This window comes from Podarcis filfolensis (genome assembly GCF_964270895.1).
Source record: "Podarcis filfolensis genome assembly, chromosome: 1".
Taxonomy (NCBI): Eukaryota; Metazoa; Chordata; class Lepidosauria; order Squamata; family Lacertidae; genus Podarcis; species Podarcis filfolensis.
In genome coordinates this window covers 2,944,402-2,958,670 of record NC_139604.1, presented here as the reverse complement: position 1 = coordinate 2,958,670, position 14,269 = coordinate 2,944,402, and the positions used below count along the sequence as shown (strand labels likewise).

The 14,269-nt window shown below is 43.5% G+C and overlaps 1 protein-coding gene across 5 annotated transcripts in view; it reads right to left on the bottom strand.

Annotated features, from left to right (window-relative positions):
• Positions 1-14,269, bottom strand: part of VWC2L (von Willebrand factor C domain containing 2 like) — a 109,950-nt gene that overhangs the window by 60,066 nt on the left and 35,615 nt on the right. For 3 of the 5 annotated variants that reach the window (XM_083573106.1, XM_083573108.1, XM_083573107.1), the window contains exon 3: positions 11,176-11,305. The exons of 1 other annotated variant lie outside the window; for it this stretch is intronic. In XM_083573106.1, coding sequence (XP_083429232.1) covers positions 11,176-11,305 — 130 coding nt within the window. Of the gene's footprint in view, positions 1-11,175; positions 11,306-13,041; positions 13,148-14,269 lie in introns of those variants that run through there. One more of the 5 variants, XM_083573109.1, reaches the window with a different exon arrangement.

The window sequence follows — 14,269 nt, the reverse complement described above, 5'->3', positions numbered from 1 at the left end:
GTGGTATTATTGTGAAGTGAAATCTTTTAACCTTGAAGTTCCCTCAAGGCAGTGCTTAAGCACCAGAGAACTTTCTTGATTTAATTTTGGGGCACACTCTATCAAGCTGAAGGAAGAACACCCAAGAGCTTGCCTTGGGATGCCATAGATAGTATTCATAGGCGAAGCAGCATGCAAAGTAGCCTGAGCCCCAAGACAGTCATATTATTAGAAAGATGGGATAATACGGCTACTCCTACTCAGTGTTAGGTGAGCAAGATATCACTTCTCCCCACCCCCCTTATCCCAACATGTCCTATCTCTGCCCAGTTCTGTAACACACAATGGCTTCAACACCCCTACTGAAGGTCACAAGACCCAGTCACTTGAGTGATCCACCCGTCCATGTCAGGCCACACCACCTCTCTGAGGACGTCTTAGGTCACTTAGGTCACTCTGTTCGCATCCTGAGGATTTCTGTGCCAGATATGGGCAGCTCATTTGTGTCTTAAATGTTGATTTTAAATTAATTCAGTAATGAGCAGGAAGTTTATATTTGTTAAGTAAATTAAGAAAGAAGCTTTGGTAAACTATAGAAATGCCATGCATGGGAATAAATGATTATTTACTGTTATTTCTGCCAAAGCCCTAAAAGCAGAGGTCATATAAATATTTGTTGCCTATTAAAATAAATGTACATGACAACCACACCTGACCTTTTGCTCCTTGCACAAGCAATGCTCTGGCAGATATCAGCAAGAATCTCAAGTGAGCCTTGGAAGGCAGATACAGGAACAGTATTTTCAAAGTCCGTATCAAGTTTGATAATTTACAACTTTAATTATAGAGTCAATGAGAGATTGCCTATGGAACATCTTTCTTCTGTCTGATATTTCATCATGATTCTCTCCACTAGTCTTTGCATCAAGTGATTAATGCAGTGGCCAGGAAGTTTTTCACTGTCAGTGTGTTTTGGTTTTATCTATATTGTAGTGTGATGGCAACAAGCTGAAATTTGCTAAGACCTAAAACTGAAACTACACAAATGGTAGCCCACCCTCATTCCTCACTAACACACTGGCTCCCACTGAAGTTACTGGGGATGTAGCAGAATCCGGTGCACACCCACTCAACCTGCCTAAAGGGTGATAAGTGATATTGATAGCTGCATAGGTGGTCAGGGGGAAGGAGGGGAAAGAGAAGGAGGCAGTTTTATGTTACCTCCTTCCCCGTCCCCACTGCAGGGGGAAAATGGCAAGAACAAAAGCCAGTTGTTGTTGTTGTTGATGGCATACCCTCCAACATTTCTCTGATGAAAATAGGGACGTCCCGTTCCATAATGATAATTTTACTATTTATACCCCACACAGCTTACTGTGTTGCCCCAGACACTCTGGGCAGCTTCCAACATATTTAAAAACATAATAAAACATTAAACATTAAAAAACTTCCCTATATAGGATTGCCTTCAGACGGCTCGGGGGTCGTATAATTCCATACTCTCCAACATTTCTCCAATGAAAATAGGGACATCCTAAGGAAAAGTGGGACATTTGGGATCAAATCAGAAACTGGGACGGCTTCTCTGGATCAGGGACATCCCTGGAAAATAGGGACCCTTGGAGGGTCTGTTATGGTAGTGGGGGAACAATGAGCACACTGCAGCGGATGTTAAGTCACACTTATGGCATTAGTTGCCTATTGGAAGCAATGGAGTGGGACTTATTCACTTAAGTCCCATTAATTACAATGGACCTTGGTCAAAACATAGGCCTCAGTGAGGTGCTAAACCTTTTCCTGGATTTGACCACTCCAGACTTTATGTGGTGGCTCACACAATGCGTTGGTCCTCCTTGCCAGATAAAACTGCTACAGTACATATGGAAAATAGCATGTCAAAGGGAAGGTGCTAGCTTTTTTATTGCCCTGATATGTTAGTTTTCTACCTAGAGGGTGGGAGAGCCAGAGAATGCTCAAACACCTTCCACTTGCCCTCCCCCCAGTCTTCAAGAACCCTTATTTCAACCCACCCCCTCACCAGTTGGGCTCCTAACCTTCTCCCTGTTGCTACCCACCTACCTTGCTTCAAAAACTCTGGTGGGAGTAAAGGAATTAAAAGGGGGGGGTTCCACTCCACACCCACTTCTTATGTGGCTCCTGAAGTCCTGCTACACCAGTAACTAATGTAGTGACTAGAAAACGTAGCTATTCTAGAGCTCTTGATCCCCCCAGGATGTCTTATGGACATTGGTAATTCTTGGGAAACTGACACTTATCATAGCTGTGCTTCAGGAACTAGAGGAAGAAGGCCTGGGAATATTCTAAGATAGGATAGAGGTCTATTACAATAATGATGGTAAGTTGTATTATCATAAGCGGCCATAATTGATAGAGCAACAGATATTTTGAGGATTATAGATATGTACTTACTTATCTGTACTATATGAGTATATTATGCATGTTCTCTAGGTTGTCTTCATTAAAATTTGTAAAAATAAAAAATGAGAGGAAGGAAAAAAGAGACTCACTCACTGCCAGAGCAGCAAGAGCAGCCAGTTACACTAGTGGGTGGCAGGGGTTTGGGGGTAGAGAAGTGTTTGGGTGGTTACTGGGGGGGGCACATAACTGGACACATGACTTAGAACAGAAATAGTTAATTTACCAGCTCAAGTTATGATTCACACTGGAGGATTGTTGTGGTGGTGGTGGTGGGGTTTTGTTAATTAAAAAAATCTGCACATATTTGTCACCTGATTGAGAACCACCGGTAGATGTAACTTTTGATGGGTTCTGCCCAACTCCTGGAACCCTGCACAGTAATCTCACTGGAATTTAAGTAATCTAACTAAACGCATAGTTACAGGCAATTTGGCAGTGCTCGTTATTCACAGCAGTGTATCCCCCCCAAAAAAAAAACTAAAATTTTTTTTTCCTTCCAGTAGCACCTTAAAGACCAACTGGTCTTTAAGGTGCTACTGGAAGGAAAAAATTTTTTTTGTTTTGACTATGGCAGACCAACACGGCTACCTATCTGTAACCAAAAAAAACTGTTTCTGTTCTTGTTATGACTAAGTCAGGGATCTGCAGAAAGAACCAATCCACAAGATCAGAATTTCTGCTTACGTCGAGCTATTCTGTCATTCAAATCTAATGGCAAAATGCTCCTTTTGTAACATTTCTCCTCTGCTGATTTAAGCTGCATGGAGAGAGAAAAACAAAACAACTCCCCCCCCATATAATCTGCAACTGTCCCTATTTACATGTACATTTACATGTCTGTGAGCTCTGATATCATACCCTCTAACATTTCTCTGGTGAAAATAGGAATGTCCTATTCTACCATTATTAATTTATTTAGATCCCACACATCTTACTGGGTTGTCCCAGTCACTCTGGACGTCTTCCAACATATATATAAACACAATAAAATATTACACACTAAAAAACCTCCCTATACAGGGCTGCCTTCAGATGTCCTCTAAATATCGTTTAGTTCCTTATATCCTTGGCTTGGGGATCACATAACTCCCACATTTCTCTGATGAAAATAGGGACATCTTAAGGAAAAGCTGGACATTCCAGGATTATAGCTTCTGTAAATCCGGGACAGTCTCTGAAAAATAGAGACACTTGGAGGGTCTGTGACATATAAGCTATGACTTGTAGTCAGAGTTACATAAATCCCAGTGAACTCAGTGGTGTTTTGGCTGCCAAGGAGACCCTTCCCTTTGGAATGCAGGCTATGCTGGGCAAAGGAAAATGGAAGAGAACACTTGGAACAATCTCACAGTGCCAGACTGCACTCAGGAGGATTAAAGGCACCGTAAAGATCCATCTCTCAATTATTCCAAAGAAAGACTTCTAAAAAACATACATTCCACTGATATAAAACTACAGCTCCATGATGCAGTTCAACAGGACAGAGCTTGAGCACAGTTTTTCCCATGCAAAGGGGGATAAATAATAGGGATTACATTGCTTTGCAAGACAACACTGTGAGAGATCCCTGTGTTTTGGTCTGCTGAGGCCAGGAGTAATCGAGACTCTTACATGTGCCTCCAGGCTATGTGTCAGTGGAGACTAACCCTTCAGGGTGAATGGGGCACTGACCCACCACCACCAACTTGCTTGCTTGCCTTCTTACAGCAATTCAGTCCAGGGGGTGGCACTGCCTACCAGCTTCCTCTTCCCACACCTCGGTGCTGCGCTTGTACAACTCAGCATGGAGGTGGGTGGGGACAGACCTACCCTGGTTGGTTCTGCCTGTCATTGACTCTGGCGCCACCTGCTGTTGGGCTCCCTGACTTCTGCCCTACAAGTCCCAAAGACAGACCCTCCAAAGGTCCCTATTTTCTAAGGGCGTCCCTGATTTAGAGAAGCCATCCTGGTTTCTGATTTGATCCCAGAATGTCCCACTTTTCCTTAGGACGTCCCTCTTTTCATCGGAGAAACACTGGAGGATATGGTATATACAGTATATTTTAGAACAGAATAAATAAACTGAAGGTTTTTCTGTATTTATTTACCCTGCAATAGTAAATAAACTACTCTAGCATCTGTAGCAGACCATGTTAATAAAGTGACCAATATCAGACTCCTTATAAATAATAGAATATTTAATGGATTGCTTAATCTCAAAATGGATTTGGTTTGATCTATGGAATAGCTCAGCTGAAACATCCAGCAACATTTACTATAGATTATGGGGGTAGTGAGTGAATTGGAAGTGAGTGCACTATTTCACGTGTTCAAACTTTCTGAAATGGCACTGGCACACACACACACACACACACACACACACACACACACACATACACACATGAAAACAGCAGCAAAAAGGGGCCAGACATTTATGAGGGAGTCTTAGGAGAAGACAGGGGCAGTCCCTGGGGAATGGACACTGTGAGTATGTAATCCCTGGGCACAAGCTAAGCGGTACATTCCTACAATCTGACAACTGCTTCAAATCCCATGTGCTGGTAACTTCTGGCTGATCACATGGCTGCAAATTGACTAACCTTTCAGTTGGTTACATCTGTTAAGAGGACATTTTTAGCAACTTCAACACAGCTTGTGTTCACCTCCTCCTTTTGAAATATTTCCTCATTGCAGGAAAAGATAAGTATTGGACCAAGCTGGCAAAGTGTCTTTCGGAATCTTACTGCCCCCTGCCCTGTTCCCTCTTAACATTATAGGACAATAGACCAGCGATGAGGGACAGGAGACCTCCTAGGTGCCTCCAACTCTAGGAATGAAAGAGACATTTTAATGGCACCACTTCATAGTTACAACCAAAATTAAATTAAATGAAGAGCTGAAGATGCAGTGAGCAGTCCTGTTCACATAAATCTGGTGAAGCCAGACACGCAGAGCCAAGCAATGGGTACTTTTTTGTAGCCCAGCTCTATAATATCAATGCTGAATTGAGACGCTGATTCTCCCTGACTACTAAATAACCCTTGTGATGTGCCTCTTTCTTGCTGGTGATGAATAAGCAGGGCCTATATTAAATGAAAATGTGCCAAGGTAATCCAAATTGCATGAACTCTTATTTTGGCATGATTTATTCTGTGCTTGCTAGTTACAGGGAAGAGCAAGCAGCTATACAAGGCTGCTGGAATCCCCAGTGGCTTTGGAAACTTCAGCAGGCAGTGCCCACGTGGCTGCGCATATCTGCAGCTGTTTGAACTTAAAAAAATAAGGAAGTTGAAACACATGCTCAGTGGCATATTCTGCCCTTTTTCTGTGTTCCCATAGAACAGGGGCACTCCCACAGCCATGTATATAATCAATAGCACTGCTGATTTATGCTGGAAGGAAAACACTGGCAAAACAGTGCTGCTTGCTGCTGCTGTTTGGATTCAGATTCTGGCAGTGCTATGACTCTACAGGGCATAAGCATTGAATGAGGTCTTGCTGCACTGGATTTGTCACCCTCCTGCTTGATCTTTGGATCTCCAGAGCTTACAGGCCTGTTCACAGCAGTGCAGTGGGGGAAGGGATGATTCTTCAGGTGGTCATTCCTCTTGCACCACAGTGCAGTGGGCAGGGAGAGATCTTTCTTGGTAAGTTTAAGTGCAGCCTGTGGGATTCAGGGCCATCACAGATTGTGACAGTTGTGAGCTTGATTTTAACAGAAGGAGGCAAATTTTAGACCATGTAAAAGAGGGAGTTAACAACACTTGACAGACTTTTGTTTCAAAAAGTCACGATGAGTAGGAATAACAACTTGGGGCAATGATTTTGTATTCTATCAGTGCCGGGAAACTTGAAATTAAGTGACCTTTCCTCTTAAGACAGAAATGTTGCACATCACCTGGAGCCATCGTCCTTAACATTTGCAGTGACAAATTAGACGATGAGACTGGAAAGGAGGCGCATATCTCTCTGCTCTCAGATTTTAGCCTTTCCGCAGAGTCTGCCTACTAGATGTACAACTCGATTAAGTGGCTCTGTGCAGCCAGCATGGCAAGCGGAACTGCCACTGACATTCTGCAAAGCACAAAATGGCCATTCAGCTTCATTTGGGGAAATCCTGAGAGATCCTGGGGCTAATTCACAGAACCACTTGAATGTGGGAGTGACACACAAATTAGCATGAGAGCCCATCTAGGACAGTCAGGGATGGCCCTTCCATTAGGCAAAGTGAGGCAGCTGCCTCAGACATCTGATTTTTGGTATCGGGAAAGGGCAGGGCTCCAACACTGCTAGTTTATGTTTTCTTTTTTGGGGTGCTCTGGCAAGTCTTCCCTCTTAAAGCACAAGCAGTTCTGACAGCAGCACTGTTGGGATCTTTGGAGCAATCAGAACTATTCTTGTGGTTTCAGAATGCACTACAAATTTCAGCTGCTATCTGCAGGAAGCAACTGGAGGAAGAAGAAGAAGAAGAAAAGGAGGAGGAGGAGCCTCTTTCATAGCTTGAACACTCCAGCTGTGTAAGAGTTGCCAGGAGGCTGCAGCTCTGCCTCCAAATCCAGTGGCTTTCCTAGCAGCTGTCCATGAGTGCCTCTGCTTCCCCTTGCCTCGTGGAGGAGGCTCTCCAGAGATGTTTATCCCATGCGCCAATCTACTGGTGGGGCTTCCCAAATGGGGAGGACGAGAGGGAAAAAGGAGGTGGCAGCTTGTTCCCAACGCTGAATTTTCTGTATGGGTGTGGTTGTGTCTGTGATTGTGTGTTGTGTTATGTGTGTGGTTATGTTAAAGTTTGTGTGTATGTTGAGAGTGTGCCCGTGTCTATCTTTGGAACTGTGTTAAATGTAAATGTGTGATCATTGGTTCAGGAAGTGTGAGTTAGGTAGGTTTGCATTAAAATGAAAAACTGAACTAATTTCTTCCTAATCCCTACTCACAAGAGGCAGCTACAAAAAAAGAAAGACAGAAAAAGTAAGAATGGCTTTACATTTGTTTTCTTTCGCGGAGCCAAATACCAATTCCTTCCCACGTATCCTGGTTTAGATGGTGTCATTAGTAAAAGTTCCGCCATCACTTGATTGTTGCAGTTGTCACATAAGAAAAATAGAGTGTAAATTAGGTACCAACTCATGAAAGATGGCAAGACTGGAGGGGAGAAGATGTTGGCTTTTTCCTTTTCCTTTTCCCTTTTAAAAATGTGAATCTTCAGGTCAGGAATGCTAGACTCAACAGCTTTCTGCATTAACCTTACTGCTGCACAGCTTTCTGCTCTTGGCCATTTATAATTAAGAAAGGCATAAAAATCAATCTCAGTGTATTGAGAGGAAATTATTGGCCACTTAACGGCCACAACAGTTTTGCAAGCAGGCATGCTAAACTGCTTAGTGCAGAAAGCACAGCAAAATGCTGAAGGGCTCTTTCCTTGCCACAGAATGACGGTTGTTAACATTAGATTCGTAAGGAACAATCTTTCTAATGGGAATTTGCATCAAACATTGCTCCTGGGATATTTTTTGCTACTATAATAGAGAATGAAAATGACATCGTCAGGACTCGGTCACAACCACATTATTAACTCAGACCTGTCATGAATATATTATCTGTGCCAACCCTCAGCTCTGCAGGTAATAGCAAAGAGAGTGTCTCTGAGCATATCTAGAGTGTGTTTTCCTTCCCTTTGAACAGCCAGCAACACATATTGGAGATAAAGAAGCAGGGCTTCAGAGTTGTGAGCTCCAGGCAGCAGGTATAAGATGCCAAAAGCTCTCTCCTTAGCAAGAGGCGCTGACACATGGACCAGGATTTTGAATAATGTGTTGACGGGGTCACCAGATTAACAGCTAACCTGTGGCATCCCAGATGCTGCAGAACTCAAATCTCTATCAGCCCCAGCCACCATGGCCATAGGTCAGTCAACACTGCTCTTCAGAAATAACTAGAACTAAGCCCTAACAGTCTTTGAAGATTTGCTTGACGATGTGCTATTTTTGAGATGAATTTGTAAGTCAGCTGTTGACTGGTCCTTTGAAATTCCATCTATTTTACATCCAAGCACTGAACACGTGTGAAGGAAGTGCACAAAAACACCTGAACATATGTTTGGGGTCCAGGCTGTCTGAAAGACCATATTCCCTCATAAGAACCTGCCTGGACTCTGAGATCTTGTGAGAAAGGCCCTTCTCTCGGTTCCTCTGCCCTTACAGGTGTGCTTGGTGGGGACGTGGAACAGGGCCTTCTCAGTGGCTGCTCCCAGACTTTAGAACACTTCCTTATAGAAGCTAGACTGGCTCCCTCCTTGCTGTCCTTCCACCAGCAGAAAGGGAAAACTTTCTATTCCAACAGGCCTTTGGGAACTAAGTGTTTTTGAGGAAAAGGCTGGTGCTGTGATGTTTTTATTATTGTCTGTTTCTAAAGGATCTTTTTATAATATTTTAATTCTATTCGTGTTTAATTACATTTTAATTATTTACTTTTTAATGTTTTTAGTTTGTTCTTTTTTTATCTGTGTAAGCTGCCTCAAGTCCCAGACTGAGAAATAGTTGGGATATAAATAAATATAATAATATTCATTATTATAGATATCATTATAGCTATTAAAAGCTGGCCTACTTACTTTCCCTCCCACTGGGATTGCCGGGGTGTGTGTGTGTGTGTGTGTGTGTGCAAGGGAGAACTGTCTGGAAAAAGAGTCTTCCCTCCTGCTCCATCCTCCTGGCACAAGAGCCCACCTTTCCTCAGGCTTAAGGCCCAGGCCACAGACAGCCACCACAAGACAGCAAGCAGCCTGTAGCCCCTCCTGTCTTTCCCATAACATTGAGCAAAAGCCCTGTTCAGTCTACGTATGTGTTAAGGTGTCCCGATATGAACAGTGTCAAAGCTATTTCCCACAGCTGCTCCCTCCAGATACGTGAACCTTATTATGATGAATATTCTGTGGCAAAATTCAAAACCATCTGTAGGAGGAGGCTGCAGAGAGGATCCACTTTGGGCAAAAGATGCCAGCATTGCAGGGGGCTGGACTAGGTGACCCTGGTGGTTCCTTCCAACTCTACAATTCTACGATCTACAATGAGAGAGTGAATGGTGGGACATTCCACTTCTGCAAGTCCATAACGCAGAGGCTAGGAAGATCCTTGATTCATCAGGGGCCTTCAAATATAGCGTTATATCATCCTCAATATATCCCAATAATGTTCATTTACTTCTAAGTAATTCATACTGAAATAAAGGAATAAGCAGGGTTCAGAAGCAGGGTTTTGAATGCGATGTTTTACAGCTCAATTACAGGATATTTACTTAGCACAGATGGAGTGGGATTTTGTGGTGAGCCATGGCCAAAAGAACAGAACAGGAGAAAGTCGGCTGCCATGCCTGAGGATGGGAGGGCAGCACTCTGCCTTCCAGGTTTCAAAGCACAAATAGCAGCTCCACTTTAAGACTGCGTGTAACAGCCATCCCAGCGTGGCAAACAGCAGCAGCAAAGCCACCCCCCCTCGGCTCTTCCATGATGCAGGGACAGGCAAAAAGTGTCACACAATTGATAGAATAGAAGCCCCCGCTTACTGGATGACTTTAAGCCTCAGAGGCTCCTTTCCGTGGCTTGAATATCAATCTTGAGAATGCCTAATGCTTGCCGTTCTTTCCCCCACCCTTCCACCAATGCCTGGCACTTTGTACTGTCATGGCAGTTTCCCCAACGTATCTGATGGACTTCGGGAAGGAGAGGGTAGGGAGCGATTGGAACTCTGTTATACTCTAGATAACGTCCCTGAGGTGTGGGAAGGGCCAGTTGGGGGTCATAACTGGGCTGTGAATGAAGCAAGCTCTCTTGCAGACTCCAGTTATGAACTGAACCAGTATTGTCACCCAGCATTCTTTTCAGACTATACTGAAGATGGTTCTAATCATACAGAGCAGTAAAAGTAAGCTTCTGGTCCTCATGTTTGCTAAGGCATGCAAGAAAATGTTCAAGCTGTCTCAGCTACAGTTTGAGGCTTAATCACCTTATTCCAGGAGTCTGGCCATTACTTGCCTTACCCAGTTCCTTGCTGCTTCCCGTTTTCTCCTACTCCTGCCATTCTTCCATGCATCCTCTGCCCCGGGGCAGAAGTAAAAGCATAATGCCATCTGGCAGCTTGACCTCTGTATGGCTGTAAAGTGGAGCATGTGTTAACACTGGCATCAGGATCTATTATCCCAGCAGCCATGAATCAGAGTGCTCTTAGTCAGGGCTGGATTTTGGTTTGATGAGGCCCTCAGCTCCTGAAGGAAATGGGGCCTTTTATATGTCGAGGTGTCCTTTGTCAACAACAGATTGTCACTGTTTTTTGTGTTGAATATGTGCTATATGGTAAGTTATGGACCATTTGCACATGTTGCCCTGCAACCAGTCCATGCAGAATGTAGGCACCCTATATATAGAAATGAGCAAACCAGTGATATTTTAGGGAGCAGGCTAGCAGGCAGGGCCCATGACTTGCATCATAGGAGCCTACACAACACAAAACACTGTTGCTATATGTAGGTTTTATTTTATTTGTTTTTTATCTTAAATTTTGGAAATGGACATCCAGGTTTCCCCTCCCTTATTTTTTTTGGAGCCCCCCCCCCAAGAGAGTGGGGCCCTAAGCTTGTTTAGCTTATACGTAAATCCTGCACTGCTCTTAGCACAAGCTTAGTCCCAGCTTTTCTTAATGAAGTTAAGCTTCTAAGTGGTATACAGAGGGTTTTTTTTTTTTAAAAAAAGAACACACACACATTCTTTTTTATGTATTGAAAGCTTACCATTTTTGCAGACTGGACAACACTGTTCTGGTTCATAGACTGGGTTGACACATTCAGGAACGGCACAGTCTGCTACAACACAGTGAACTTCATTGCTGGGCTCACAGCGACACCATTCACATGGAGAGGGCTAGGAACAAAGCTCAAATTAGCCCATTTTCCCCCTTCTAGTAGCTCCATCAGTTAGTATTATTTATATCTCAAGACATAAAACCCACTTAGCTTATTCATTTGACAATATGGCACATGCACATAATGTAACAAAAATGAGCTTTACTTTATTGACAAAGTTCTGACAGTTCATGCTTCCAAGGAGTCAACAAAAGTTCCAGAGGAGCGAAGGGTGTGTGGACAAAAATGCCCCTTTCTTCTCCCGCCACTGCAATACTGACCAGATAAAGAGTTAGGATTTCACCATTGTTGTTTGACACGAAAGCCAACTACTCCAGCCTAAAGGAACACGCATATGTCCTGAGGCTGGGAGGAGAAATTAACACTGGGCAAAGCCACACCATATACCCAATGCACAATAATCCTGGATACTGTAGCTCCTCCCCCCACCCCGAGCTAGAGTTCCCAGCACCCTTAAGAAACCACAGTTTCAATGCTTCTTTGGGGGAAGTCATGTGCTTTAAATGTGTGTTGGAAGTGCCTTAAATCTATGGTGTGGATCTGGCCAATATTGAGGAAAGGCTGGAACAGAACTTGCAGTTACATTTCCCATAGTTTTCATACCTGCATTTTAGACCTGAGCTAAAATTGCAGAAGGACCACAAGTGCTGTTGCCGTCTGCTGAATGTGGCCCAATTCTACTTTGCAATGGGCAGCTGTGAGCTGCCTGCCATTTTAAATTCCCTGCAGTGCTATATTGGATCATTGCTGGAAATTCCAAGTGGCCAGTCCAATGGTCTCGATCTGCTGCAGAGTGCAGTGCCAGTGAGCCCATGAGCATGGGCCCTGACCTTGGTGGGGGGCACAAGTTGTCAGGTAACAAAGCAGGTAGCACTTTGCCAGGGGCCACCTCAGACCTGGAGCTGGCCTGGCTAAAACAAAATTCCCTGTCTCATTTTCATTGTTGTACAAAAGCTCCCCTGTTTTCAGTGGAGTGCTGACTATGCACTTCAGAGTCTATTTTTCATCCAGGTTCTGACACTAGAAGCATGGGCATAGCCAGGATTTTTGTTGGGGGGCAGGATTTTGTTTGCGGGGGCCAGAACCTCAGATTTTTATTGATTTGTTTTGATTTGTGGGGACAGCTGTCCCCCTGCCCCCCCCGGCTACACCCATGACTAGTAGGCTGGTTTTTAAGACTTCAGAGAACCTGATCAAGTCAGCAGGGAGATTGGCTTAGCCAAGGCGCACGTGCACAAGTGTGTACGCTGGGGGACGGGGCAGGAGGAGCCCGCCCCTCCAGCCCATCCCTCACCACCGGCGTGCAGTACTGGCACACTTGAGAAGCTCACTTGGAGACGCAGGAGAAGCAACCCCTCCCTCTAGCCAGCCCTGTTTCTTTGGTGGGCCTCACCCACCTCCCGGGAGACGGAAACACGAGGCTCCGATGGGGCACCCTCAATGGATGGAAGCACTTTGCACATATTTCTACATGCTCATCCTGTTTCATGGTCTATTGACCATCGATGGCAATGTACCAAGAGCTTGTTTTCACAATCACTACCTCAGGATAGTTATCTAAGGATCCCACTCTGCCTGATGCACTTTACAGAAGTAATAGCTCTACTGTTTTTTTAAACTTGTATTTTTCTAGAATAGTGTAATATGTATGGGAGGGGATGCTTCAAATCCATACCCAGCTATGAAATCCCTTGAGTGACCTGGAATTCTAATATCTCAGTCTAACCTACCTCAAAGGTTGTTCGGAGGGTGCTCTGATCTATCTAATATTGCACAGTTTTTACTGGGACAGGTCAGTCTGGAAATGACATTGTTCTTGCATCTGACTGCACTCTTGCCTCTAGACCAAGGATGCAGATGCACCACAGTCAATGTCTACCTAAAATCACTTTAAAATCACTTTAAAACATTAACACTTACTTACAAAAGTATTGTAAACAGGTTAGTACATTGGTAGGATTTTAAGAGCACTTGTAAATTTAGAAATAGTGTAGGAAATTTGAGGTAGAAAAATAATTTGGAGTAGAAAGCATGTGCAATTGAAAAGGAAATTTAAGGAACCAGGGAGAGGGGGACGGAAGTCACAGGATCTGGAGATTTGATATTGCTTTTATGTATATTTTTCTTTGTTTGTGGTTGTTGTGTTTGTTGTTGTTTGTTTTTTATTTTTGTTATCTTTGTTGAAAATCTAATAAAAATATTATAAAAACAAAACAAAACATTAACACTGGTGCCATGAACAGTTTAAATTAAACTGGAACACAAATGAAGAAGGGGCGAATATATATATTATGGCTTTACAGTTTTTGAATGGTGTTGCTTTCTCTGCTTCATGAATTGCAAAACAATGCTAAAGTCTTGCAGACATAAAGCTCTTTGCAGTTCACCTCAGAGATGCTCCATATGTCTGGAATCAAACAATCTGTTCCTAAGAAATTCATGTCTGCCCTGAAATGAGCTAATTAAAGCTTCGCCTCCTTTGTCTCAGTGTCTACAGTCTCTAATCCTTATCACCATTCTGCTTCCTTGTGACTCTGGCAAATTAGATAAAAATCAGTAGTCCTTAAGCAAAAGGAGGAATCTGTGGGAGGTGGATCACCCTGTCTAATTATCATTCTGATTCCATGTTCCCTTTGATTTTTGCCATAGAAAATTATCACATACAAACACACACATACACACACTTTAGTGACTAAGACCCAGGGATGCTTTCAGCAAGTTTCTGTGATATAACAGAGACCTTCCTTTATTAGCACATCCTGTGGGATTTCTTTTTCACCAGAATATTACACTCGTTTCAGAGATGTCAAGAAATGTCTTGCAAGTTTCCAGTGGTGCTACAAGCTAGCTGCATATTCTGGGGATGGAAGAGCATCAAATAGATGTGGAAAATGCCCCCGAATGACTTTGCTCTGAGTAAATGAGACATGACAGATGCATCTTTTTTTGCTTCTGTGGTGTT